This window comes from Papio anubis, chromosome 20, assembly GCF_008728515.1.
Source record: "Papio anubis isolate 15944 chromosome 20, Panubis1.0, whole genome shotgun sequence".
In the NCBI taxonomy this organism is placed as follows: domain Eukaryota; kingdom Metazoa; phylum Chordata; class Mammalia; order Primates; family Cercopithecidae; genus Papio; species Papio anubis.
The window spans coordinates 33,926,403-33,954,387 of NC_044995.1; the positions used below are offsets into that span (position 1 = coordinate 33,926,403).

Here is a 27,985-nt window from a genome sequence, read left to right on the forward strand (position 1 = left end):
ACTCCGTCTCAAAAAAAAAAAAAAAAAGACGTAGAGTCTTGGCCCAGTGCGGTGGCTCACGCCTGTAATCCCAGCACTTTGGGAGGCCGAGACGGATGGATCATGAGGTCAGGAGTTCGAGACTAACCTGACCAGCATGGAGAAACCCCGTCTTTACTAAAAATACAAAATTAGCTGGGCGTGGTGGCATGTGTCTGTAATCCCAGCTACTCAGGAGGTTGAGGCAGCAGAATTGCTTGAACCGGAGAGGCAGAGGTTGTGGGGAGCCGAATCACACATTTCCCTTCAGCCTGGGCAACAAGAGCGAAACTCCATCTCAGAAAAAAAAAAAAAAAAGAGGCAGAGTCTTGCTCTCTGGCCCAGGCTGCAGTGCAGTGGCGTAATTATGGCTCACTGCAGCCTTGACCTCCTGTGCTCAAGTGATCCTCCTGCCTCAGCCTCCCGAGTACCACAGTTGCTCACCGCCATGCCCTGCTAATTCCTTCTATTTTCATGTTTTGTAAAGACAGGGTCTTGCTATGATGCCAACCAAAGCTGGTCGCAAACTCCTGTCCTCAAGCAATCCTCCTACCTCGACCTCCCAAAGCACTGCAATTATAGACATGAGCCACCTCGCCTAGCTACAACCAGTCACTTTTTCTTTTTTTTTTTTGAGACGGAGTTTTGCTCTTGTCGCCCAGGCTGGTGTGCAGCTCACTGCAACCTCTGCCTGCTAGGTTCAAGCAATTCTCCTGCCTCAGCCTCCCGAGTAGCTGGGATTATAGGCATCCACCACCATGCCCAGCTAGTTTTTCCATTTTCAGTGGAGAGGGGGTTTCGCCAGGCCTGGGGAAGGGGGAATGGCTGACTTATCAAATTAATTACACCATCCAGAAGGGTTTATTAAACTAGTTTTACTTTAGCACCGTTCTTAGTGGAGCAAGATTCATGATTATGGGGTGGAATTTTGTGTATCTGGTCTTCATGGGATGCATAGAAATTTTCCAGTTGGTGAGAAGCAGGTGCCGAGGGTCCGGATCAGAAAAAAAGGCAGGAGGCCAGGTTCTTGCTTGCCTTGCATCAGCTCTCCACAGCGCACCGGCCATCACTTGAAGCAGACACCCCTGAGGGAGCGGGTTGAGGAAGGGCAGATATCCGGCTTCTTGCCCTGGAGGGGAAGGCCACAAGTTGGAGTCCTGGAAGCAGACCCTACCCCCACCACTTGAATCCCACTGCTCCCCTCCCAGCTTACCTGGTACAACTGGCAGACGAGGGTCAGGAGCTGGCTCTGATCTTCCAAGGGTTTCTGCACAAAGCAAGACAGAGGTCACACACTCCCAGCAGCTACCCCAACCCATGCACCCTGGTTCCAGCCCAGAAAGGGCCGCACGTGTTCCCAAGTCTGGCCCCCGACTCCTGCCTCGCGAATCAGTGACACACCTGTCCCAGCGGGGGTGGCTATCAATGTTTACCACTTCGAATTAATACATACATTTTTTTTGCCTGATGGACTCCTACTCACTTTTCAAAACTCCAGGCCCAATGCCCCTTTTCCATATGCAAAGCCATCAAGTTTTGCTCTTGTCGCCCAGGCTGGAGTGCAGTGGCGCGATCTCGGCTCACTGCAACCTCTGTCTGGGCTCCTTTATCCCTGGTCCCTCTGTCTGGTCCATCCCTGACTCCATGGGACTATGAGTGTCAAGCTGAGGGCTAAAAAGATTCTTACCCCATTGACGGTGACCCAGGGCACATATTCGTGCGGTGGCTGAAGAGCATCTGTCCGCTGGGCATTGGCGTGCATGAGCTGCATGCCGCGGTCCCCCGTTGCACACTCCATGATAGTGTCTGGCGACAGCCCTGGGGCGTAGAGCTGCAGGCACTGGGTGGGTGGGGAGCAGGGGGTTGCCTCAGCTTCCTCCCCGTTATCTCAACGGTCCCCCCACCAGCCCTGAGTCAAGCCTGTTTCGTCACTGAGAAGAGGGTTGGCTTCACAGCGATGCGACAATGCCCACAAACAGCAGACGCTCAATACATGCTTGAGTGGAGGCCCCTGAGTCAGGGCTGAGGCTGCTCCTGCCTCCTAGCTCCCTTGTTTTCATCCCTAAGACCAGACCCCACTGTCTCTGACCCCCATGGTATCTCACTTTACTCAGGGCCTCTACACAGGCTGATCCCTCTGCCAGGAATACCCTTCCTCCTCCGTCCACTGTGTCTCCTCAGTGCCCTCTCCTTGCCACTCTCTCAGCCCTGATCTAACCCTGCAGGACTAGGGTATCGCTAGGTGAGGCCTCTTGGGTGACCCGGATTTTTTTTTTTTTTTTTTTTTGAGACGGAGTCTTGCTCTGTTGCCCAGGCTGGAGTGCAGTGGTGCGATCTCGGCTCACTGCAAGCTCTCCGCCTCCCGGGTTGACGGCATTCTTTTGCCTCAGCCTCCCGAGTAGCTGGGACCACAGGCGTCAGCCACCACACTCGGCTAATTTTTTGTATTTTTGGTAGAGACGGGATTTCACTGTGCTAGCCAGGATGGTCTTGATCTCCTGACCTTGTGATCCGCCCACCTCGGCCTCCCAAAGTGTTGGGGTTACAGACGTGAGCCACCATGTCTGGCCGGGTGACCCAGATGTTTGATGAATGAATAAATTATTGGAGCCAATGAGTCACTTCTCTGGAAGTCATTCTTCACAATCCCCTGAGGAAGTAGGTGGGGTCTGTCCTATCATCTCCACATCCTATCATCTGTGTCTCTGCACATTCCTGCTCATCCTTCCATGACCAGCTCAGAAATGCCTCCTCCAGTAAGTCCTCCGTGATCACTCATGCTCCTAAGAGACCTGCATTCATTCCCCTGATTCAGAGATGGAAGTTTCAAGAGGGGAGGCTGGGGCCAGGCGTGGTGGCTCACACCTGTAATCCTTTGGGAGGCTGGGACAGGAGGATCACTTGAGGTCAGGAGTTTGAGACCAGCCTGGCCAACATGGTGAACGCTGTCTCTACTAAAAATACAAAAATCAGCCGGGCATGGTGGTGCGCGCCTGTAGTCCCAGCTACTGGGGAAGCTGAGGTGGGAGGATCACTTAAACCGAGGAGACAGTGGTTGCAGTCAGCCAAGATCGCACCACTGCACTCCAGCCTGGGTGACAAAGCAAGACCCTGTTTCAAAAAAAAAAAAAAAACGGCCGGGCACAGAGCCAGTAGCTCATGCCTATAATCCCAGCACTTTGGGAGGCCTAGGCGGGTGGATCACGAGGTCAAGAGTTCAAGACAAGCCTAACCAACATGGTAAAACCCTGTCTCTACTAAAAATACAAAAATTAGCCTGGTATGGTGGCACAGAACTGTAATCCCAGCTACTCAGGAGGCTGAGGCAGGAGAATCACTTGAACCCGGGAGGTGGAGGTTGCAGTGAACTGGGATTGTGCCACTGCACTGCAGCCTGGGTGACTGGGTGACAGAGCGAGACTCCGTCTCAAGAAAAAATAAATAAATAAATAAAATAAAGAAGGGTAGTTGTTTTCTTGGGCTGCACAGACAGCAGTGGTCAAGGCTAAGACTTGAATTTGGGTCTGCCTGGGTGTAGGGAAGGTTACCACCCTTGTCCCCCTCCTCGTGCGGAGTGAGGGGCGTCACTCACTAGTGGCAGACTTTTCTCCATGTCGTCAAACTCTTCCATGCAGACAATGGTCAGGAAGGCTAGATCCATGTCAAGCATATCCAACAGGCAGGCCTGGGGTTTGGAGAGGGGGCAGGAGAGGGCATGAAGAGGGCCCAGGGTACCCTGACACCCTCTCGTAATAATCACCAGTACCCACCCAGGAGATAGGGAATAAAGATGTGATTAAATGGGAGCACACCAGGCAGAAGACAGAGCTGGCATCCTCGTATTTACCTCCTGTACGTCGGACGGGTTTCCCCCACCCCGGTGTGGGGCCCTGGGGACGCTCACCTCCACCTTGTTGAGTTTGCACTCCTCTTCTCCATGCTGGCACTTGAACTCCCATCTGCCGCTGACATTTTGTTCCTGCAAGGCAGCAGGGTGAGAGCTGGCTGGCAGGCTGGGTCCCCTGCTCCCCTGCCCACGTGCCTCAGTTTCCCCAGCGCCCATGCACCTGTGCATTTCCGTAGGGCACCAGCGTGACATTGAGGATCTCCATGACCATCAGCCACGTTGGGAAAAGCTCTCGGACCAGGAAGGCGCGGCAGCCACCGCACAGTGCTTCATAGTAGAGGGTCACGTTGACAAGCGGTGCGTTGGACTTCTTGACGGGCCCCCGCAGGTATAGATTGCCCATCTGTGGATTAGGAAGGGGTGTGAGGCAGGTGTAGCCCTGGGCAGTTCCCCACTTCTCTGAACCCCACTTGGTATTCTTGTAGAAAGGGGGGTGTCATAGGCAATTCATCTTGCACACCTTCCAGAGCTTGCCAGGTGGAATCTTGACTTTGAGACTTTTTTTTTTTTTTTTTTTTTTTTGAGACAGCGTCTCTCTGTGTCGCCCAGGCTGGAGTGCACTGGCACCATCTTGGCTCACTGCAAGCTCCGCCTCCCAGGTTCACGCCATTGTCCTGCCTCAGCCTCCCAAGTAGCTGGGACTACAGTTCCGAGTAGCTGGGACTACAGGCGCCGGCCACTACACCCGGTTAATTTTTTTGTATTTTTAGTAGAGACGGGGTTTCACCGTATTAGCCTAGCCAGGATGGTCTCGATCCCCTGACCTCGTGATCCGCCCGCCTCGGCCTCCCTAAGTGCTGGGATTACAGGTGTGAGCCACCGCCTCCGGCCTTGGCCCATGCCCATTTCTTGCCACTCCACCAGGAGACTTTGACTCTGAGCTGAGCGAGGAACCCACGTGAACCTTTTCCAAGTCCCAACCAAACAGAGGCGGCACCTAATAGGTGCTGACTTCCGGCTTCAGCTGAGGGGTGGCGGGCGGCCCGTGTCGCTGGATCCCTGAGCAAGTCGCTCAGCTTCTAGGGCATTTGCCTAATAGGTCCCAGAGACACGCAAGCCCTGCCCTGGCTGGAATGAATGCACCAGGGGTAGCAGCAAGAACGCATGCCGGTGGCCCTCGGCCAGCTGCTGAACTTGTGCCCTGGACCATAAAAGGAGACCCCAGCTCCTGCCCCAAAAGTACACAATAGGCGCTCAATGAACCCTTGGGCTGGACGAGGCGGTGGAAGCAACTGCGCGTCTCAGATGCGGGATGCGAAAGCGAAAACGGCACGGCACGGAGGGACTCTGGCCGCAGTGCCGGGAAATGAACGGGGTTTTTCCAGTCGGGGCCCTGGTCTTCCCCTGTGAAGTCTGGGGAGAAAGAAGGAGCCGCCTGCCCCGACAGGGCGCCTGTCCCCTCCAGTCTGCCCGCCCTGTCGCCGTCCCTACCTTGTAGTTAACTGGCGGCCCATTCCCAAAGACGTCTAACGCTTGCAGAGGGGACGCCTGCACCGCTGCCGTGGGGTCGTCCAGCAGCAGCAGCAGCGGTGGCAGGAACAGCAGAAGTGGCGACAGGGACATCGCTGCGGGGCAAAAGTGTGGCGGCTGGGGCGGCTGCCTGGGAAATGAGCGCCTTTAACCAGGGGGTGGTCCCGCCCCTAACCCGGGCCCGCCTCCCGGTGCCCACGCCCCTGGGCCCCGAGCCAGCGTCTCTCCCTCCTCTACTCCTCCCTCTGGGTGTCCCACCCCCACCCCTGCCAGGTGCTGGGTCCCCAGTCACGAGGTCACTGGGCCCCTTGGCAATCAGCCCTGCCTAGGCATGTGAGCCCTGGCGCAAGAGTACCTTTAGGGGAGGTGAGGTGGGGCCTTTGAGATAGACACAAAGAGGCTGAGAGGAATGGTGGTGTGTCCATGCACTCCTAGACTTTCTGGGGGCGGCTAGGGGACTTGGGGCCTGGGACTCACTCTCAGAGTGGGCCTGTGATGGAGGCTGGGGATGGGATGGAGGCTGGGGATGGGATGGAGGCTGGGGATGGGATGGAGGCTGGGGTGTTTGGGGAGTAACTGAAATGTTCAGCCCCCTGAGAGTGGGCAAGGCCTGTGTGGCCAGGTTCCCTCCCTCCAGCCTGGGCCGTGACCTCCCTCACGCCCAACCCCCACGTCCTGCCCCTTGATCCTTCCCCCTCAAGCTCCTGAGCCCGATGCTCCTGACCCGGCTCCGTGGTCCCGTGGGACTGACTCAGGCTTGACCACAGCCATGCCAGAAAGCAGAAGCTGGCACAGGGAGTGGCGTGTCATTTCTCTAGGGTACCCCCCTCCAGCCCCACTTCCGACTTGGGCTGAAGAGAACTGGCCTTCCTTCTTTTCACCATCTAAGGCTTGTGGAGGGTGGGGGGCAACCTGGCCTTCAAGGGGCACCCATGGGGGAAAGCGGGGGCCTGTGCTGTCTGGGATAGGGGTGGGGCGGCTTGGAGTCCGTCTGGCTTTGGATCTGAGTGACGGAGCCTTAGCTTTCCCTTCTGTGTAATGGGGAGAAGGATAAGGTTTGGGGAACAAGAGTCACCATGGAGGGCTCAGAGGCAGGTGGGGGAAGAGTTGTCCCAGGTTGGGGCTTCCGGGTGGCATGGTCAGGCCTTGGTGCCTACACAGGACAGTGGCCCCAGCAGTGAAGGCAGAGAGAATAGCCTGGAAAAAAGGCCCAGATGGAGGTTGGAGTGTTGGGGGAATAATTGAGACATTCAGACCCTGCAGGGCCTCACATTCAGGGCAAGACACACCGGATCCTAAGGAAGAAAATGTCCCAAAGACGGCTGGAAGATATAGCTGAGTCCCCAGCGGTGCCCCCTTCTAGTTGTGTGGAAGACCCCGACCACGCACACAGCAGCTGGTTTGGGAGCCGGAGTTTCCCTGAAGTCCCGGGGGCTGGATGGTCCCCGAGCCCATCCCTCAGACAACCAAACCGTTGGCAATGCCCTTTTCCTTCTCAAAGCCTCCCCAGGACTCACCGCCTCAAGTCTGGTGCTTACCCTATGCCGGGTGGGATTGAAGAAATAACCACAAATATAATCGCTACAATTTTTCCAGTAGTTACCAGCCCAGCCCTATTGGAAGAAATCGTAAATGTAACCCCACAATGTATTGCTGTCTGGCTTGCTGCCAGGCATAGAGTGGGCCGGCAACCCATTTTATCATTGAACCCTCAGAAGCATCCAGTTGGGGCTGGGGGTAGGGGCTGCTGACTCCAGTTGGTAACAAATAAATGGCTGATCAGAGAAGGAAGGCTATCTTGCCAAGGCCACACAGCCAGTGGTTGAGTGTTTTTAGAAGCCACACAGGCTATTCTCTTCCACCCCGCCATGAAGACGGCAACCTTTCTCCTGTGAGAACCTATGCAGTGAGAGGCACTATCTGGGCTGGAGTTATTTACGGGGTGTCTCCAGACAGGACACATGGCAGGGACAGTGCCTGGCAAGGTTGCGGGGCTCTGAGACTAAGGGAGGCAGCTCCTGTCCCAAGGTCCCAGCAGTAGACTGGGTCAGAAGGGAAGTTTGTTTATGCACTTGCCCCAGGTTCAGCCTTGTTGGGCCTTGAGAGGTGGCTGTACAGAACAGACAAGAACAGCAAGGCCCCAGGGTTGGGGAGGGCTGAAGGGACAAGGATATGGCAGTGGTGGTGTGGATTCTGGGTGTGATGGGAGGCTGGTAAACAGGAGTCCAGGTCAAAGATGCCATGAGGCCACACGTGGTGGCCCATGTGACTTGGGGAGGCTGAGGCAGGAGGATTGCTGGAGGCCAGGAGTTTGAAACTCACCTGGAAAAGGGTAAGATCTTTTTTTTTTTTTTTTTTGAGACAGAGTCTCACTCTGTCACCCAGGCTGGAGTACAGTGACACAACCTCGGTGCAGGGCTTGGTGCAGCGTCGACCTCCCAGGTTCAACCGATTCTCCTGTCTCAGCCTCCCAAATAGCTGGGATTACAGGCACGTGCCACCAAGCCTGGCTAATTTTTTTTTTTTTTTTTGTATTTTTAGTAGAGACCAGGTTTTGCCATGTTGGCCAGGTTGGTCTCAAACTTCTGACCTCAAGTGATCTGCCTACCTCGGCTTTCCCAAGTGCTGGAATTACAGGTGTGAGCCACTGTACTCAGCAAGATCTTGTTTTTTAAAAAATTTAAAACCAATTAGCTGGACATGGTGACACGCACCCGTAATCCAGTGACTCAGAAGGCTGAGATGGGAGGACTGCTTGAGGCTGGAAACCAGGAGTTTGAGGCCGTGAGCCATGAGCGAGCCGTGTTCACACAACTGCGCTCTAGCCTGGGTGACAGAGCGAGACCTTGACTCTTTAAAAAGAAACAAAAAACCCCACAGGGCTTCTGCTCAGCGTCTCCTGGGACCTGGCGGTCTGTGCATGGGAGGGGGTGAGGAGAGATCAGAGAAGAGCCTCCAGTGCTGGATGGAGGTGCCGACGCCTTGAGAACATCAAAGACACGGGAGACCACTCCCTGTGGCATGGGAGGGTTGTGTCTTTTGACACCACTTGGCAATGAATGAGGAAGCTCTGGATCAGGGAGGGGATATGACTTTTCCAAGGACACAGCTGATGGCTGCGACAGGATTCAAGTTTGGGGGTGGTGGAGGGGAGCAGCTTGGAAGCACTTGAGTGGCTGGATGGGGTCTGGGGTCCCCTGAGCAGTCGGGAGCTCAGAATTTGAATCTCTCTCCTGTATGACCTTGGGCACTGCCTCAACTGCTCTGGGCTTGAGCAGCTAAACTGGGGGAGGGAGGGGTTGTCGGGTCTCAGAGGTGGCTTGGAGTTAAACCCATGGGCCCCACCTGCTGTGACCCCGTAAACACCACGGTCCCCGACACGCAGAGACGGTATTGAAGCCCAGTCACTGACAACAGAATCACCCACGACGTTTGATGTTTTATATCATATCAATAACAACGTACCGTACAAAACCTGCCTCCCAGCTCGCCGGGCAGGCAGTGTGGTGGCCAAGGGCAGCGTAGAAAACCAGGGCTCTTGTCCCAAAAGAGGAGAGGAAAGAGGGTTTTGCAGTCAAGGAAAAACAGAGTCAAAACCCAACATGATCGAAGAGAAGCCCTGAATCTGCATCAGGCGGAAGGGCCGTGGGCAGTGTCGCAACTTGGCCACTGCGGCGGCACCAGTACGGGGAGCTGTGATTCCTAGGGGGGGGGTTGGGACCAGCTCACGAGTTTATTTATTTTTTTGAGACGGAGGAGTCTCCCTCTGTTGCCCAGGCTGGAGTGCAGTGGCACGATCTCTGCTCACTGCAACCTCCATCTCCCAGGTTCAAGAGATTCTCGCACCTCAGCCTCCCAAGTAGCTGGGATTACAGGCGCCCGCCACCAAACCCAGCTAATTTTCGGATTTTAGTAGAGACGGGTTTTCGCCATTTTGGCCAGGCTGGTCTCCAACTCCTGACCTCAAAAGATCCGCCCGCCTTGGCCTCCCAAAGCGCCCGGCCTGCGAGTTTAATTATTTTTTTAGGGGTGGGGGAACTTCTCGCAGTGGCCCCATTTGTGGGGATAACTCGGTGGCGGGTTTCACTTCGGGGTTTGGAGGGGAAGTTGGAGTCTGTGGGGCGGGTCCCGCCCGGCCCCGAACGTCACGGCCGAGGTTCTCGGAAGCAGCGGAGTGAAGTTCCTTCCTGCCCTGACCCCAGGTCTATGGCTTAAAAATCAGGGTGCCCAGGCTGGGGCCGCGCAGCCCAGGGGCCCTCTGTAAACATGGCAGGTGCAGCCAGGAGGGGCTTCCGGGGCCCCAGGGGACCTGCGGTGGGCAGGGCAGAGGGTCAGGGTGACCAGAGCCATGGAGAGGGCAATGCCCGGGGAACAGGGAGATATGGGGTCGGGGAGGCAGGACCCCCAACATGGAGAAAGACAAGGGCCAAGAAAGAGAGAGAGAGAGAAAAGGAGACAGGAGATCTGGAGAATGGGGGAGGGAAGGAGAGAGGGAGGGAAGGAGAGAAGGAAAGAGGGTGAGAGAACCCCAAACAAAAGCCAGAGCCGTAGAAATGAAGACCCCTGGATGTGGCTGGTCTGGTCCGTGGCTCCTGCCGCCGCAGCCTCCGGTGCAGACGGGCCCAGGGGCGGCTCCGCTTGGGGGGGGGTCCTCGGCGCTCAGCGGGCGGCAGGCGGCGGGCCGGGGCCCGGGGCGCGTACTGGGTGCGCCAGGGTGACGGTGAGCGCGTCGTTGTGCTGCACGAGCGAGGCGTGCTGGTAGTGCAGCACCAGCTCCTTCAGCGACCCATACAGGTTGTAGGGCTCCGCGAAGCCGAAGCCGGTGGCCGTGCGGTAGATGACGCAGTGCTTGGTGTCTCCGTCCACCCTGTGGGGGCAAAGGAGAGGGCGGGTCGGGAGGCTGGCCTCCCCGCCAAGCTTTCCCCGCCCCAGGGCCGCGTGCTCCCCTGTGCCCGATGACCCCACCAGGGACTCCTCAAGGCCTGGCACGCGTCAGGCATTAAATGAGAGCTCTGGGAGGGACGCGGGGATCCCCAGCGCTACGGTCCACTCACACCACGGAGCAGGCGTAGCAGCCCCGCTGGCTGCTCTCACGGATGAGGAAGGTGCCATCCCGCTTGCCACTCAGCATCTCCTCTGCCTGCGTGCGGTTGATCTTGCCCACGTACCAAGTGCGTTCCTCGTGGTGCGGGAGATCGTCCTCGTCCTCCATCAGCGCGTACTGGCTGGGGTCGGGGCGTGGCGGGGGATGGTGGGGAGGGCCCTGGTCACTCATCTGCCAACTTCCGAGGCTCCCCAGCTGCCTGGACAACTCTTCCTCCCTGGTGAACTCCTACTCATTCTTCAAAACCCACCCCAATGGCCCCCTCCTCTGGGAAACCCTCCCTGCCTCCCTCCAGGTGGTCACTCACTCCTCAGTCTCATTTTTGATCCCCAGCCACTCGTTGATTTTCTTCTGCCGGGCGCCTTTCTGGGTGAGCCACCTGAGAAGCAACAGGAGAAAGGTGGGCTTGTGCAGTTGTGTGGGTGCTGAGCCCACAGTGGGCCTGTCCTGTGGGAGGCAGGGTCTGGCTGAGAAGAGAGGGTTCTGGGTACAATATCTCCGGTTGCCACAAGAGGGCAGCGCTGACCTGGCTCAGGGCAGCCTGAACCCAGGGTGGCTCCCCCAGCTCTGCTGGGGAACCCTGACCCACACCCCTCATTTTTCTGTTTCTGTTAATGCTTGTGGAGTCCCCCAAGAAGATGCCAGCCCAAGCACCTCATCATCACCAGAGGCTCACTCCAGCACTGCTGGCCTTTGCACAGGGCAGCTGTAGGTTCTGTGTCTCAGTCTCCCCAGCTGTAAAAGGCAAACTTTACAAGGGGCTTGGAAAGGACCAAATGAACTCATAACAAGCACGGTGCTTAGCATGGCACCTGGCATGCGACAGTGCCTCCCCTGAGGCTCAGGAGGGAGGTGGACATTCTGGCTGAGGTCTTCAGGAGGTTGGTGGGTGGAGGCAGGATTTGAACTGATTTGAACCCAGGACAGGGCTGCCGCAGACACCCAGCGTGGTAGGATACACAGCAGGCGATTTTTTTTTTTTTTTTTTTTTGAGGCAGAGTGTTGCTTTGTTGCCCAGGCTGAACTGCATTGGCGTAATCTCCGCTCACTGCAAACTCCGCCTCCCGGTTCAAGCGATTCTCCTGCCTCAGCCTCTTGAGTAACTGGGATTACAGGTGCACCCCGCCATGCCTGGCTGGATTTTGTATTTTTTATTTTAGTAGAGATGGGGTTCCACCATGTTGGCCAGGCTGGCCTCAAACTCCTGGCCTCAAGTGATCCATCCGCCCGCCTTGGCCACCCAAAATGCTGGGATTACAGGTGTGAGCCATCGCGCCCAGCCCAGCAGGAATTTTTGTAGAAAGCTCCCAGCTTTCCACAAAATGGAATGGGATAGGAGTGACGCTCCCATTGCACACATGTCTAAGCTGAGGCTGATCTATAGGAAAACTTTCAAGAGGCCCAGGAGGAACCGAGTTTTGGACCTGGTGGAGAGGAAGAGGGCTTGTGGACAGATAAGGTGTCCTGGGGCCCAGGAAGGGCCACTTGGTGGAGAGGGAGAGACTGAGACGCCTGGAGAGATCTCCAGGTGCCGCAGCAGTCATGGGGGAGCCGCCACTTACACAAGGTACTGGTCTCGGATCTTACGCAGCTGCATGAGGTCTGGCTTGAGGCTGTTCATGCGCTTGTCGATCTCCCGGTTGTCCGAGGCCTGGGCCCGCAGCTGCTGCTCCAGCTTCGTGCGGCTCTCGTGGATCTCGGCAATGCGGGACTTGAGCCGCTCAGAGTTAAGCAGGATCCTGTGGGAGGGGTGGGGTGGCGCAGAGGCCTCAGGGTTTTATCTCAGCTCACTGCACCCTCAAACTCCTGGGCTCAGGTGACCCTCCCACCTCAGCCTCCCGAGTAGCTGGGACCACAGGTGTGCACCACCATGTTCGGCTAATATTTTAATATTTTTTGTAGAGATAGGTTTTGCCATGTTGCCCAGGCTGGTCTCAAACTCCTGGGCTCAGGCAATCCTCCCACCTTGGCCTCCCAAAGTGCCTGGAGTTGCAGGAATGAGCCACTGCACCTGCTCCAGGATTTTCTCAAGGACCTACTTTGCACCAGACTATGTGCTTCCAGTCTCTGAGCCTAAGCATATGCTGTTTCCTCTGATTCTCTTTCTGACAAAGTCCTATTCATCCTTCAAAACCCATTTCCTTTTTTTTTTTTTTTTAGAGACAGAGTCTCGCTCTGTCGCCCAGGCTGCAGTGCAGTGGCATGATCTCGCTCACTGCAAGCTCCGCCTCCCGGGTTCACGCCATTCTTCTGCCTCAGCCTCCTGAGTAGCTGGGACTACAGGCGCCCACCACCACGCCCAGCTAATTTTTTTTTTTTTTGTATTTTAGTAGAGACGGGGTTTTACCGTGTTAGCCAGAATGGTCTCGATCTCCTGACCTCGTGATCCGCCTGCCTCGGCCTCCCAAAGTGCTGGGATTACAGGCATGAGCCACCGCGCCCAGCCTAATTTTTGTATTTTTAATAGAGATAGGATTTCACCATGTTGGCCAGGCTGGTCTCAAACTCCTGACTTCAGGAGATCCACCCACCTCAGCCTCCTAAAGTGCTGGGATTACAGGCCTGAGCCATCGTACCAGGCCCAAAGCCCATTTCAACAGACTACTCTTCGCCTCCAGGTGGCTGGTCTCCTTCTACTTCCTTCCCTTCCCGGCTTGTACCGCACCAGATCCAGGGTGGGGTGGGGCAGGGCAGAGGCGCCAGACTCACCTCTGCATCTCTTTCTCGTTGCCCTCACGCCGGAAGCGCTCCAGGTATTCCTTGCTGCACTTCTCCTGAGTCTGGCCCTGCTCTTCAAAGATCTTGATAGTCTCATTGAAGGCCTCAATCGCGGTACGCTTCATCTGCAGCTCCTGGAGGAGGGGGCGCAGCTCAGCACCTCCTGGGACTCCCCAAAAGGCCCTCGTGAGGGGTAAAGGCACATCTCAACTCTGATATGGAGACTGCTCAAGTTGGTCCCTCTATCGGAGTGTCATTCTTCTAACTCCTGCTGTACCAAATGAACTCCTATTCAGCCTTCAAAACCCCACCCCCCAAACCCTCTTCTTCTTTACATCCTCCTATAGGTATCCACAAACACCTGGACCTGTTAACACTGCTGGGAATGAATGAGAGATCTAGTTGCTACAGCTCACAGTGCTTCTTGGGGGAGACGCTGCACTAGGACTTTCCTTACATTGTCACATGGACCCTTCCAACAACTCCCAACAAAGTAACAACTTTTTTTTTTTTTTTTTTTTTTGAGGCGGAGTCTCGCTCTGTCGCCCAGGCTGGAGTGCAGTGGCGCGATCTCGGCTCACTGCAAGCTCCGCCTCCCGGGTTTACGCCATTCTCCTGCCTCAGCCTCCCGAGTAGCTGGGACTACAGGCGCCGCCACTACGCCCGGCTAATTTTTTGTATTTTTAGTAGAGACGGGGTTTCACTGTGTTAGCCAGGATGGTCTCGATCTCCTGACCTCGTGATCCGCCCGTCTCGGCCTCCCAAAGTGCTGGGATTACAGGCTTGAGCCACCGCGCCCGGCCAAAGTAACAACTATTAACAGGGAAACTGAGGCTCAGGGCCAAAGCCAATTCTGAAGTTACAGTGCTCCTAACTGATCCTGGACAGCTGTCTTGTCCATTTAGAGCCTCAGCTAACACATCAGTAAAAAGGGGACAGAGGCCAGGGCTGGTGGCGATTGCCTGTAATCCTAGCTACTTGGGAAGCTAAAGTGGGAGGATCTCTTGAACCCTGAGGAGTCTGAGGCCAGCCTGGGCAACATGGTGAGACCGCACCTCAAAATTCTTTTTTGTTTGAGATGGAGTCTCGTTCTTGTCACCCAGGCTGGAGCAGTGGCGTGATCTTGGCTCACTGCAACCTCTGCCTCTTGGGTTCAAGTGATTCTCCTGCCTCAGCCTTCCAAGTAGCTGGTATTACAGGTGTGCGCCACCATGCCTGGCTAATTTTTTTTTTTTTTTTGAGATGGAGTCTCGCTCTGTCCCAGGTTGGAGTGCAATGGTGTGATCTCGGCTCACTGCAACCTCCACCTCCTGGGTTCAAGCTATTCTCCTGCCTCAGCCTCTCAAGTAGCTGGGATTACAGGTGCATGCCACGATGCCTGACTAATATTTTGTATTTTTAGTAGAGATGGGGATTCACCATGTTGGCCAGACTGTCTTGAACTCCTTACCTCATGATCCACCTGCCTCAGCCTCCCAAAGTGCTGGGATTACAGGTGTGAGCCACTGTACCTGGCCCAGCTAATTTTTTTGTATTTTTGGCAGAGATGGGGTTTCACTATGTTGCCCAGGCTGGTCTCAAACTCCTGACCTCAGATGATCTCCCTGCCTCAGCCTCCCAAAGTGCTGGGATTACAGGCATGAGCCGCTGTGCCCGGCCCATCTTTTAATTTTATTAATTTTTTTTTTTTTTTTTTTTTTTTACTTTAGGAGGCTGAGGCAGCCAGATCACTTGAGGCCACCAGTTCAAGACCAGCCTGGCCAACACGGCAAAACCCCGTCTCTACTAAAAATACAAAAATTAGCCAGGCATGGTGGCATGTGCCTGTAGTCCCAGATACTCGGGAGGCTGAGGCGGGAGAATCGCTTGAACCAGGGAGGCTGAGGTTGCAGTAAGCCAAGATCATGCCACGGCACTCTAGCCTGGATGATAGAGCAAGACCCTGTTTCAAAAAAATAAATAAAAAAGAGGACAGAAAGAAAACCCTTAGGGTGCTAGGGAGGACTGAGGAATTCCCAGCTGTTCCATCTGAATCTATTCCCTCTTAACTTGCAAAAGAAGCTTATTAGCACAGTCTTGGAGTGACAAAACCTCTCACTTAATTTTTATTTTATTTTAATTTTTTTAAGAGACAAAGTCTTGCTATGTTACCCAGGCTGGTCTTGAACTCCTAGGCTCAAGCTCAAGCGATCCTCCCGCCTCAGCCTCCCGAGTAGCTGGGATTAGAGGTGCACGCCCTGCACCTGGCATGATTTCATCTTGAATAACATCTTGGTTGAAGGGGACGGAAGTAATCAAGATCCATGGTTCCATTCTGCAGATGGGAAAACTGAGGCCCAGCCAGAGATAGGCTCATCCTGGACACTCCCCAGGTCCTGGCTCAGCAACTCTTGTGAGGCTGGTTGGGCCCTTCTCATCTGTCCTTTTTTGGTTTTGTAAAAGCTTGTACACTTATTTATTTTTTATTTTAATTATTATTATTATTATTATTAATTTATTTTTTTTTGAGATGGAGTCCGGCTCTGTGGCCCAGGCTGGAGTGCAGTGGCACGATCTCGGCTCACTGCAAACTCCACCTCCCGGGTTCACGCCCTTCTCCTGCCTCAGCCTCCTGAGTAGCTGGGACCACAGGCGCCCGCCACCACACCTGGCTAATTTTTTGTATTTTTTAGTAGAGACGGGGTTTCACCGTGTTAGCCAGGATGGTCTCGATCTCCTGACCTTGTGATCCGCCCGTCTCGGCCTCCCAAAGTGCTGGGATTACAGGCGTAAGCCACCGCGCCCGGTCTATTATTTTTTTTTAGACGGAGTTTTGCTCTTGTCACCCAGGCTGGAGTATAGTGGCATGATCTTGGCTCACTGCAATCTCTGCCTCCCAGGCTCAAGCAATTTTTCCTGCCTCAGCCTCCTGAGTAGCTGGGATTACAGGTGTTCGCCACTACGCCGAGCTAATTTTTGTATTTTTAGTAGAAACAGAGTTTCAACATGTTGGCCAAGTTGGTCTTGAACCCCTGACCTCAGGTATCCATCTCGGCCTCCCAGAGTGGTGGGATTACAGGTGTGAGCCACCCTGCCCAGCCTTGTACACTTAATTCTGTTTTTATTTGTTTTTAGAGACAAGGTCTTCCCCTGTCACCCAGGGTGGACTGCAGTTGTGTGATCACAGCTCACTGCAGCCTCAAACTCCCAGGCTCAAGGGATCCTACCACCTCAGCCTCCTGAGTAGCTGGGAGTAGAAGCGTGCATCACCACACCCAGTTTTAAATTTTTTTGTAGAGGGGTCTCCCTATGTTGCCTAGAATGATCTTGAACTCCTGGGCTCAAGTGATCCTCCTGTCTCAGCCTCCCAAGTGCACAGATGTGAGCCACTGTTCCTGGCCTTATTTCTATGTTTTTAGATCAGCCCTTGGTGCTAAGTGCCTGCTCTGTGACCTGCAACCGGATGTTCATCCTCAAGTCCTCTGGGGTTGGTCGTCCTGCTCTCGGCCTTGCCACTGCCCCTCTATGCCTTGGCTTCCCTCATGTGCGGGGCCTGGAGTACCTGGGAGGTCCGTGTGTACTCTTCATAGAGCTGGTCATACTCGCGGCTCTTGTCCTGGTACTGCTGGTGATAGACCTTGAGCTGGGCGCCCACCGCCTCCACGCTGTCCTCCTTGACGATCTGGTCCTGGAGATACATGGGGGAATCAGGGGAGATTCATGGTCTGGTTGGGTCTTTCTAGGAAACTGAGGCCTGGGGCCAGCCAAGTGCTACCCTCCCTGGCTCCCAGGTCAGCACGGACCTGCTGGTATTTGGACACAGGGTAGAGGAGCCGTGTGTCCAGCTTGGCGTTGTACTGGGCCAGTGACTCGTGGCGGTAGTGATTGATGAGGTCCACAACGGAGCAGAAGGTGAGTGGCTCTGAGAAGCCGTAGTGCCCATCTCGGTGGAAGACCTTGATCAGTTTATTGTTCCCGCCTTTCCTGGTGTAGGAGAGGGGGTGTTGGCACCCAGTGGGACCCAGCACCTGACCCTCAATCCCCATCCCCTTTTTTTTTTTTTTGAGACGGAGTCTTGCTCTGTTGTCCAAGCCACAGTGCAGTGGTGCAATCTCGGCTCACTACAACCTCCGCCTCCCGGGTTCAAGCGATTCTCCTGCCTCAGCCTCCCAAGTAGCTGGGATTACAAGCGTCCACCACCATGCCCGGCTAATTTTTTTATTTTTTAGTAGAGACAGGGTTTCACCATGTTGGCCAGGCTGGTCTTAAACTCCTGACCTCAGGTGATCTGCCAGCCTCAGCCTCCCAAAGTGCTGGGATTACAGGTGTGAGCCACCGCATCCAGCTCCCCATCCTTGAAACCGCACATGTCCCATCATCCCTCTGAACTCCCAGTCTCCATGACCTGTGACCCCCGGCCATCCTTGCAGGGACAGGCCCCCACCTGAGGGTCAGCGTGTACTCGCCCTGGATCTTGCTGGAAGCATCTCGGACTAGGAAGGTGCCATCGGGAGTGTCCCGGAGTTTCTCGTTCACCTCCTCCCTGTGGGGACATCCAACATTGGGATTGCTGAGCTACCTGGAGACCCTGATTGACCTGTGACACCTCCTTGGTCCCTGACCCCCTGCCAGCAACCTACCTTGAAATGTCCCCCCAGTACCACTCGGCATCCTGCAGGGAGGGTGGACTCCCGCCATTCGCCAGGCCTGCAGGGGCCAGCTTTGCCTTGGGGGGTTTAGGCGGCAGCGCTGAGAGACAGGAAAACAAATGCATCCTGAGCACTGACTGGATACTGTGGCTGCCTCCCACTGCAACCGGCCTGCTGATGCCGGCAGCATCCAGGAATCAGCAATCACGGCCCTCAACGGGAAGAAATGACAGCAATATAGGGGACTCACCTGGGGGCGCAACCTCCTGCTCTTCCAAGTGTTCCTGAAGCAGCTTCTCCACCAGCAGTGCCGGGAAGTCAGGACTGGGCTCACTCCTTAGGGGGAAGGGGAGTGCGGTGAGGGCTGGGTGGGGCCTGTCTGCCCACACATGTGCACAGGCGTTTGCACGCCTGAGGGTATATACGAGACGGTATGTGCAGGGGGGAGGAGGAGATGATACAGGCACAAGTGCGAGGCCAGCTCCCTCATAGCTGTATGCAGTAAGTGCTCCATAAATCCTCACACAAAGGCGAGCAAGAGAGTAGTACTGGAGCTACGATGAGCAGAAGGGAAGGTGCAGGCTCCACCCACATGCTTCGGGACTAGGCCCCTTCACCTTCTGTCTCATGACTCAGGAGCCCAGGTGCCCTCTCCGTCATCACAAGAACGCAGCTTCTCACTCACTCTGGACCCCCTCCCCTCCCTTCTTAGGGTCCAGGCGCTGCTCACTCTGGCCATGCCCCGCCCACCCCATCCCAAACTCCACCCCTGCTCGCTCCGGCTGCGCCCCGCCCCTCACCCGTCGGGAGCGCCACCTGGCGGCGGCGAGGACGGCGGCGGCGCGCGCAGCAGCAGCGGCCCAAAGGTGGCGCCCAGGGCCCGGACCGCGGGACCCAGGGCCGGGGCGCGGCGGGCCACGCGGCCCAGGTGCTGGAGCAGGAAGCGCAGCGTGAGCGCGCGGTGCAGCGGCAGCGTCGGTGGCTCCAGCGCCGGCCCCACAGGCCCCGCGGCCTCTGCGGACAGATGGCCAGGGCAGGGTGAGCCGGGCCTGGGCCCTCCCGCCCGCTACAGGTCCCTCCTTCCCCTGGGCTCATCGCCAGGCTCACCCCGCAGGGCTCTGCGCGCCTCAGCCGAGGCCTCGGGGGTCACGAGCGGTGCGGGCAGTGCCAGAAGGAAGCTCTTAATGCCGTCAGCTAAGGCGGTCACGTCCCACTGGTCCACGTCGCTCAGGGTCCAGTCTGCGGGTGCAGTGAGGGGGGACATGTCCAACTCACGTATACTGCGGCCCCCAGGCTCCCCCCCCACCCCACTGAGGCTCCCCTTCACCTGTACGCGGTGTGGGCAGCTCCGGCCGGTAGTGAGATTCGCTGTCCAGCCCTGGGGGTGAGGGGAACAGGCGAGTCAGCTTTCAAATGCTGCCCCAACCCCCTTGAAGCCTGGGCTGGCCGCTCAAATCCCCTGCAGTCTCGCTTTGCCGCCCAGAGATAAGGGCATGGGAGGGGTGGGGAGGGAGAGCTGGGAGAGGGCACAGCACATGCAGTGGCCTGGTCGTGTTCACCTTCCCATCTTCCCTTAGGAGTCACTCTGTGCCCTAGTCAACACAGAGGCCCAGGGCATCCAGGCTCGGCCTGTTTCCATGCAGCATGAGCTTGGAGGCCCTGTGAGGGCATGAGTCGCCTGTCACTAGAGGTAAGCAAGCAGAATCCAGGGGCTGCAGCCAGACTGGAACTCACCTGTCCTTTCAATGGCCTCCACAAGCTTCACCAGAAGAGGGGGCGCCACATCGGGTGGGGAGAACTGCTCAGGCAAGTCGGGGAGTGTGAGGCCTGGTGGGGGAAGAAGGGAGGGTGGCCTGTTGCTGGGGTTCCTGGAAGGAGCCCAGCCCCTCTCTTTGCCGGCTGGACCTCAGCTAGGGCAGTTTGAGGCAGGGCCCAGCTCAGACAAGTGCCTGGCACCTTGACTGCCATCTGCAGGAGGCTGTAAGACCTTGGGTAGAGGGGCTAGGAGAGGGCAGAGTTGATGGGACACAATTTTCTGGGTTAAAATACCAGGAGTTCACACAACTTCACAGAACAGGTGGACTGCGCTGAATAATGTCCCCAAAAAGGTATGTCCAAGTCCTCATCCCTGGTACCTGTGACCTTATTTGGAAATAGGTCTTTGCAGGTGTAAGGAAAGCAAGGATCTGTACATGAGACCAGCCTGGCATTAGGGTGGGCACTAAACCCACTGGCTGATGTCTTTGTAATAACAGAAAGCTGGCCAGGATGGCGGCTCATGCCTGCAATCCCAGCACTTTGGGAGGCCGAGGTGGGTGGATCACCTGAGGCCAGGAGTTCGAACCAGCCTGACCAACATGGCGAACCCGTCTCTACTAAAATCAGAAAAATTAGCTGGGCATGGTGGTGGGTGCCTGTAATCCCAGCTACTCAGGAGGTTGAGGCAGGAGAATCGCTTGAACCCGGGAGGTGGAGGTTACAGTGAGCCAAGATTGCACCACTGCACTCCAGCCTGGTCGACAGAGCAAGACTCTGTTTCAAAAATAAATCAAGGCTGGGCGCGGTGGCTCAAGCCTGTAATCCCAGCACTTTGGGAGGCCGAGACGGGCGGATCACGAGGTCAGGAGATCGAGACCAGCCTGGCTAACACGGTGAAACCCCGTCTCTACTAAAAAAAATACAAAACACTAGCCGGGCGTGGTGGCGGGCACCTGTAGTCCCAGCTACTCGGGAGGCTGAGGCAGGAGAATGGCGTGAACCCGGCAGGCGGAGCTTGCAGTGAGCTGAGATCCGGCCACTGCACTCCAGCCTGGGCTACAGAGCGAGACTCCGTCTCAAAAATCAATCAATCAATCAATAGGCCGGGCGCGGTGGCTCACGCCTGTAATCCTAGTACTTTGGGAGGCTGAGACCAGCAGGTCACTCGCTTGAGGTTAAGAGTTCAAGACCAGTCTGGCCAACATGGTGAAACCCCATCTCTACTAAAAATACAAAAAAAAAAAAAAAAAAAAAAGAGCCAGGTGTGGTGGTGCACGCCTGTAATCCCAGCCACTCAGGAGGCTGAAGCAGGTGAATTGCTTGAACCCAGGAGGCGGAGGTTGCAGTGAGCCAAGATCACATCACAGCACTCCAGTCTGGGTGACAGAGTGAGATTCTGTCTCAAAAAAAAAAAAAAAAAGAAAAAGAAGAAGAGAAAGCCAAGGCAGAGATTGGAATAATCAACCCATGCATGAGACGAATGAATGCCTGGAGGCACCAGTAGCTGGAAGGAAGGAAACTTCAGAGGGGCACGACCCTGATTTTGGACTTCCAGCCTCCAGAAACCTGACAGAATAAGTTTCTGTTGTGGCGGGGTGCAGTGGCTCATGTCTGTAATCTCAACACTTTGGGAGGCCAAGGTGGGAGGATCGTTTGAGTCCAGGAGTTCAAGACCAGCCTGGGCAACAGAGTGAGACCCTATCTCTTAAATAAAAAAAAAAAAAAGGCCAGGAGCGGTGGCTCACTCCTGTAATCCCAGCACTCTGGGAGGCCGAGGTGAGCATATCACTTGTGGTCAGGAGTTTGAGACCAGTCTGACCAACATGGTGAAACCCTGTCTCTACTAGAAATACAAAAATTAGCCAGGCGTGGTGGCGCGTGCCTGTAATCCCAGCTACTTGGGAGGCTGAGGCAGGATAATCAGAATCCCGGAGGCGGAGGTTGCAGTGAGCGGAGATTGCGCCATTGCACTCCAGCCTGGGCGACGAGCGAAACTCCATCTCAAAAACAACAACAACAACAACAACCAAAAAAAACGAGGAGGTTGAGGCAAGAGGATCGCTTGGGGCCAGGAGTTCAAGGCTGCAGTGAGCTAGGATTGCGCCACTGCACTCCAACCTGGGTGGCAGAGCAAGAACCAGTCTCAAAAAAAAATGAGAGGCAATGTCATTGGCCCACTTTTCTTTTTTTTTTTTTGAGACGGAGTCTCGCTCTGTCACCCAGGCTGGAGTGCAGTGGCCGGATCTCAGCTCTCTGCAAGCTCCGCCTCCCGGGTTTACGCCATTCTCCTGCCTCAGCCTCCCTAGTAGCTGGGACTACAGGCGCCCGCCACCTCGCCCGGCTAGTTTTTTGTGTTTTTCAGTAGAGACGGGGTTTCACTGTGTTAGCCAGGATGGTCTCGATCTCCTGACCTCGTGATCTGCCTGTCTCGGCCTCCCAAAGTGCTGGGATTACAGGCTTGAGCCACCGCGCCCGGCCCCACGTTTCATTTGAAGGAACTGAGGCCCAGAGAGGGCAGGTCCTGTGGCCAAGATTGCACAGCAGGTTGTGGCAGAGCCCAAACCTGCTATATGACTTTCAGTGGCTGCCGCAAAAAAATTACCAACTAGGTGGCTTCAAACAAGGGAAATGTATTTATTAATTAATTTTGTTTTGTTTTGTTTTGAGATGGAGTCTTGCTCTGTCGCCCAGGCTGGTGTGCAGTGGCATGATCTTGGGATGACTGCAAGCTCCATCTCCTGGGTTCAAGCGATTCTTGTGCCTTACCCTCCCAAGTAGCTGGAATTATAGGTGGGTGCCACCATGCCTGGCTAATTTTCGTGTTATTTTAGTAGAGACGGGGTTTCACCATGACCAGGCTGGTCTGGAACTCCTGACCTCAAGTGATCCTCTCGCCTTGGCCTCCCAAAGTGTTGGGATTATGGGCGTGAGCCACTGTGCCCAGCCCGCTTCTCCCTTCTTGATGCAAACAAAAAAGTGGATGAAAGGAAAGAAAAGGAAAATATACCAGCCTGGGTCAGAACAGCTTCCTTCCAAGGACCATGACCCGTTTTCTTAATCATTTTGCTTCTAAAAAATTATTTTCTCCAGAAGTTAAAATTTAGAAAAGAAAGAAAATTACTGCTCCCCTTTCGGAAAACCGAAACCCCTCCCAGCGGGTGCCGGCGGCATCCTGGGCCCAGCCCCCTCCCAGCCCTGGCTTCCCAGCTCTACAGGGCCTTTTGTGTGCAGCATCCCCGCCTCAGCAGCACGCTGTCTGCCACTATTGGACGCTGCTCTGGCCCTCGGCGGGGACGCCCTGGCACACAGCAGGGGCAAGCTGGGGCCTGTGGGGCCTCCCTGAGTGATGGGCCAGGTGGCGCCTCAAGCTGGAGAAAGGCCCAGCTGCAGTGAAAACGCCAAAAAAAAAAAAAAAAAAAAAGAAAAAGAAAAAGGACAAGGGGAGAGGAGGTGGGTGACATTCTGGCCGGTGGGTTGGGAAACTCAACCCTGAGAGTGGCCTGGGATCAGTTTGCAGAATGGGGAGGGGGTTCCCATCAGAACTGCATCAGCCCGACTTCACAGGTGAGGAATTGTGGCTCAGAGGGGCTGCAACCTCCCCCGTGGGTGCACAGCCAGGTGGGGCTCAGGTGATTTCAGCACATTTCCGAGGGGTTGGGTCCCAGCATCCCCAGGGACCAGCCCTCCTGTTTCCAGCTGAGGAAACTGAGGCCTCGAGGGGGCGGGTTCTGGCCGAGGTCACATAACCCTGGAAGATTCAGAGGGTGGGGCTGGGCAGCCGCACCACGTGGGGCCGTGTATGGTGGCTGGACAGAGGCCAGGCAGAGGAGGGAGGTGGCTGTTACCAGGGGGAGAGGCAGATTCTGGCTGGGAGCCCGGACGGGGCCACCTCCTGCTCCTTCAGGCCGAGGCAGGACGCAGATCTGGACCCTGGAGATACCAGATGCCGGAGGCAGGGGCCAGTGTCACACCACCTCGGCACCCCCTATTCTGCCCTGTGCTGAGGGACTCTGATTTGCCTTTGGGCAATGTCACCCTGGGACAAAGCAGGCCTGGCACCTCCCGGGGCTTTGGCCTCCCTGGGTGACCAACTGGTTCCAAGTGCGGCATTTGATGGCCGGCCTTGCGCTCAGGCCTCCCGGTCTGCACACAGGGCCTTTTGCTGGGCTGCTGGGAGGGTCGGAGCAGACCCTGCTGGGCATGCAGTACCCCTCGGCCTCCTTCTTGCAACCGAGCCTCAGTTTCCCCGGCCAGAGCCCACACTCCCTGCCCATCAAACAGCAATCACTGAGTGGGCTTGGTGCCCTCGATTCTCCATATCTGGCACATCCCTGGCAAGTGGCAATGGCCAAGGGTCTTTGGGGAGGGATGTGGGGTCCTCATACTCCACTGTGTTATGTGGCCTCAGCTGAATAGCCCACATCCCACTCTCCTTGTGGCTTCATTTTGGAAATCAGGGTCTCCAAAGGGGTTCTTCAAGGGACCCTGTCTGCAAAATGCAGGATGAAGCTAGGCTGAGCCTCTGAATCCTACTGAACACTCTCCATTGTCCTCAAAATCAATCCCACCAACTCCTTGAGGCCGGCGCACATTGCCCTCCCCTTCCTCCCTTCGGTCCTTCTGCTGGCCATTCCGGCCATTAGAGTTCTACTCTACAGGCTCTGCCCTCACTGCCTGGAGTCTCCACTCTCGCATCTTTCCATGCAAGCCCCCTTCCTCATGGTATGTGTCACCTCCTAACACACTCTCATCCCTTCTTGAACCAGAAGCTCATGAGGGCAGGACCAGGCCTTGTGTCCATCGCTGAGCCTAGCACTTGACAGTAGCGAAGACATTTGTCAAATGACCAAATGTCCCTTTTCCTCCTTCCTTGGAGATCCCATTGTCTCACTGGACAGAAGAGGAGACCAAGGGTCCAAGGGGACCACCCCCCTTCTCCAGTGCCCCTGATTGCTGCTCACCTGGCTCAGGGGCCCCATCACGGGGCCTGGCGGGCAGTGGGCGGGGGCCCCGTGGGCGAGGGCCGGGCCGGGCCAGGGCCACGGGCCCCAGGAACTCGACGTAGGTGCCAGGGAAGTCACCTCGCTGCCGTGTGCGCTCGTTGAGGCCGGGCATCCAGCCCACGTTCTGTGGGCAGCGCTCGCCACCCTCGGCCACACCCAGTGCCTGCAAGGCCGCCCGGCTCACTACCAGCACATCGCCAGGCAGCAGCTCCAGGTCCTCTGGCCGCTCCCGGCGGAACGGGTACAGAGCGCGGTACTGGAAACCCTCAGGGCCCGCCATGGCCGCGTGGGTGGGGTGGGGTCTGGATGGTTAGGTGGCTGCTTGGAGTCCCACTGGCCCCATTGGCTGGAGCAGGGTTGGGAGGGTCCGCTGGGTTGGCTTGGGGTGCTGGGACCTCTATCTCCAGCAGTCACAGGCGACCACGGGGGCCGCTCATGCCTCGCTTCAAATTATTCCATGACCCTTACAAGGGCCACTCGTCGCTGGGTCCACCATTCGTCAACTGGTGGGAGGGGGTTGGTGGCGTGGTGTCAGGTCACTGGGCCACTGAGTCCTCCATCAGCAGGTGAGGCTGGGGCAGGCTGCTCACGCCCTCACATGGAGGGCCATGGGCGCCCAAGGGTGGCGGCTCTGCTGGCTGCACCAGACGAGGGAGCCAAGGGTGCAGGCTGCCACCATGCTCGGCCCGCCGAGGACGCCGACCTAGGGAGACAGGGATAGGGCAGCGTTAGCCAGGCCAACTCCTCTCACCCCCAACACGGAAATGGGCCCAAATCCTGATTTGGAATTCCCTGAATCACTGAGTGACCCTGAGGTCAGTCCCTCTCAGGGCCTCAGCTTCTCCATGTGTAAAATGGGTCTACTGACAGCCTTCCCTTGGAGCTGCTGGGAGTAGAGCTCCCAAGAAACTGCCCCAGGTATACTACATGCTCAGTAAATCAGTTTTTCTTTGTTTTTCTTTTTTGAGACAAAGTCTTGCCCTGTCGCCCAGGCTGGAGTGCAGTGGCGTGATCTCAGCTCACTGCAACGTGTCTCCCAGGTTCAAGTGATTCTCTTGCCTCAGCCTCCCAAGTAGCATGCCACCACGCCCAGCTAATTTTTGTATTTTTAGTAGAGATGAGGCTTCACCATGTTGGCCAGGCTGGTCTTGAACTCCTGACCTCAAGTAATCCGCTCGCCTTGGCCTCCCAAAGTGCTGGGATTACAGGCATGAGCCACCTTGCCCAGCCTGTTTTTTTTCAACAGAGGTGGGGTCTTGCTATGTTGCCCAGGTTGGTCCCAAACTCCTGGGCTGAAGCAGTCCTCCCGCCTTTGCCTTCCAAAGTGTTGGGATTGCAGGCGTGAGCCACTGCACCCGGCCAGTAAACAAGCTTTTCATCGCCCCTGTTACAGAAGGGGAAACTGAGGCTCAGAGCAGGGAGGTGTCTAGGGCCGTGCGGTAGGCCAGGAGGAAGCCAGGACTTACACCTAGATCTGCCGACTTCAAGGCCCAGTTGGACATGAGGGGGCAGCAGCCAGGTGGCCAGATACCCAGGTGGCCAGATACCCAGGGTAGGGAGGACACAATGGGGGCCACTCCGGTTGCTTTGGGAGCTCCATGGAGGGGTCAGGCCAGCTGAACTAAGAGGTAGGGAAGGAAGTCCAGGAAGAGGCCCCTGCACAAGCAAAGGCCTACAGGTGAGTCCAAGCAAATGGACCTCCAGTCTCTGCACAGGAGGAGTGAGTGGGCTGGCAGGTAGCTCCAGCCTGGGGCCCAGAGGAGGCGCAAAATGCAGATGGGGAGGTGCTTAGAGGGAACCTTAGCCCCAGGGAGGGACAGGGAGCCAGGAGAAGGTGGGGGTACTGCAGCTGAGGAGGAGGGGAGGCTGCCGGCCGCAGGGCATTGATCATTTCCCCAGGAGCCCCAGTCTGGGGAGGCAGAGATGGGCACAAATTCCCAGCCTAGCCCTGCAGGTTCAGACCTCCTGTGATGGACAGGGCTAGGGTGACGGATGGATGTGCTGTTCTGGAGAATGGATCATCACAGTGGATAGGAAGGTGCGCTAGGCATAGGGAACGGCACATGCAAAGGCTTGGCAGCGGGTAAGCTGCTTGTCAAGGATTCAGGGTGGCTATAAGGATAGGTGCTATCCACTAAGGGGCCCGAGTGTCAGGTGGAGGCTCTGAGCATCCTTCAGTCATGGGGAGCCCCAAGACGTGTCCGAGCAGGGCGGAGGGGCGCCACATTCTCGGGTGCCCAACTTACCCACTCCCAGGTCTCTGTTACCCTCGTTCTACAGGTGGGGAAACTGAGGCCCCGAGAGGGGATGCCCAGGGAACCGCCTGGATCTGCCTGCCAGCCCGCCCCCATGCCCCGGTGTGCGCGCCCCGGGAGCAGCGCTCACCGAATCCGGGAGGCGGGAGGGGCGGGGCAGGCAGGGCTGGGGGCTCCGCGGGTGAAGGCAGGGCCTGCGCGCTCACACAGACGCGCACTTGGGTCTGCATGGACCCGACTACCCGGCTAGGGGACCGGAAGTGGGATCGACCTTCCCCCCGGCCCTCCTGCACCCTATTCTGCCCCGCACAATGCCTGGGCGCCCCTCGGTACTATTCGAAGCCCCATTCCAGGCAGGGCCTCCCTTCATTTGGGGCCGCGGCTCCAGTCCGGTATCTTGGACGCGGGGAATACCCCCATTCTGCCCCGACCGTCCCAGGGAGGCTGCACCGCTGCGGAACCGAGCCCGAGGCCCCCCCCTTGCCTGCGGCCCCCCCAGTTCCCGCGGGGCCCGACGCAGCCTGGCGCTTGCGTTCTGGCTTCCACCGGGGCCCCGCACTGTCCCCAGGCGCCCCGCGTTTAAGCACACTCCCAGCCGCCCCCGCCACGAGGGCCAGTCAGGACTCACCTGGTCGCGGCCGCCACCGCCGCCGCAGTCGCCGTCACACCAAACCGAGCCCGCCCCGTGGCTCCACCGCGGCCACCGTCGCCGCAGCCGCGGGATCCCCGCCTCTGCCGCCGCCACGGTTCCGAGCGGCCTGGCCCGCCCCCGGCGGAAATGCCCGAGCGTATTCGGGCCGGGCTGGTGAACGGAGGCCGAGGCGGAGTCTGAGGGGAGGGGGCACCCGAGTGTTTCCGGAAGTAACCGAACGTAATCCCGCGGGACTGGTGGACTAGAGGGAGCCCCGAGACAGCCGAGCATTTCCGGAGGTAGCCGAGTGCAATCGGGTCGGCGAAGGCTCCGAGGCTAGGCTCGGCTGAGCTCGGCAGGGCTTAGAGACGCCCGAGCGCTTCCGGAAATGGCCGAACATTCTCTCCCGCTGGACTGGCACAACGGAGGCCGATCCCCGAGACCGCCGAGCGTTTCTGGAAATAACCGAATGCGCTCAATGCCCAGTGGAGGC

At 56.8% G+C, this 27,985-nt stretch overlaps 2 protein-coding genes across 2 annotated transcripts; both read right to left on the reverse strand.

Moving 5' to 3' along the window:
• Nucleotides 1-873: 873 nt before the first annotated feature.
• IFI30 (IFI30 lysosomal thiol reductase) lies at nucleotides 874-5,549 on the reverse strand. The gene is made up of 7 exons (XM_003915166.4): nucleotides 5,357-5,549; nucleotides 4,086-4,268; nucleotides 3,923-3,997; nucleotides 3,611-3,703; nucleotides 1,706-1,858; nucleotides 1,232-1,285; nucleotides 874-1,147 (listed from the first exon to the last, which is right to left on the reverse strand). Exons 1-7 carry the CDS (start codon nucleotides 5,486-5,488, stop codon nucleotides 1,085-1,087), a joined length of 753 nt encoding a protein of 250 aa, XP_003915215.1. The 5' UTR covers nucleotides 5,489-5,549; the 3' UTR covers nucleotides 874-1,084.
• Nucleotides 5,550-8,814: 3,265 nt separating this feature from the next.
• On the reverse strand, nucleotides 8,815-27,972 carry PIK3R2 (phosphoinositide-3-kinase regulatory subunit 2). The gene is made up of 16 exons (XM_003915165.5): nucleotides 27,490-27,972; nucleotides 24,565-25,309; nucleotides 19,580-19,672; nucleotides 19,173-19,223; nucleotides 18,953-19,084; nucleotides 18,646-18,859; nucleotides 18,096-18,181; nucleotides 17,837-17,945; nucleotides 17,641-17,739; nucleotides 17,000-17,180; nucleotides 16,759-16,884; nucleotides 13,209-13,351; nucleotides 12,062-12,238; nucleotides 10,807-10,878; nucleotides 10,450-10,620; nucleotides 8,815-10,262 (listed from the first exon to the last, which is right to left on the reverse strand). The coding sequence occupies exons 2-16, from the start codon at nucleotides 24,884-24,886 to the stop codon at nucleotides 10,055-10,057; spliced, it is 2,184 nt and encodes a 727-aa protein (XP_003915214.1). The 5' UTR covers nucleotides 24,887-25,309; nucleotides 27,490-27,972; the 3' UTR covers nucleotides 8,815-10,054.
• Nucleotides 27,973-27,985: the final 13 nt, after the last annotated feature.

Bases quoted from the DNA above. Each gene is read 5' to 3' on its own strand.
- IFI30 (XM_003915166.4), bottom strand. From the start codon at position 5,488: ATGTCCCTGTCGCCACTTCTGCTGTTCCTGCCACCGCTGCTGCTGCTG. The intron at 4,269-5,356 runs GTAGGGACGGCG...CCTAATCCACAG, and splicing joins GGCCGCCAGTTAACTACAAG to ATGGGCAATCTATACCTGCG. The intron at 1,859-3,610 runs GTGAGTGACGCC...CCACCCACCCAG, and splicing joins TGGAGAAAAGTCTGCCACTA to TGCCTGCAGCTCTACGCCCC.
- PIK3R2 (XM_003915165.5), bottom strand. From the start codon at position 24,886: ATGGCGGGCCCTGAGGGTTTCCAGTACCGCGCTCTGTACCCGTTCCGC. The intron at 19,673-24,564 runs GTGAGCAGCAAT...TTCCCCCACCAG, and splicing joins TGATGGGGCCCCTGAGCCAG to GCCTCACACTCCCCGACTTG. The intron at 19,224-19,579 runs GTGAGTTCCAGT...CCTCACCCCCAG, and splicing joins GGAGGCCATTGAAAGGACAG to GGCTGGACAGCGAATCTCAC.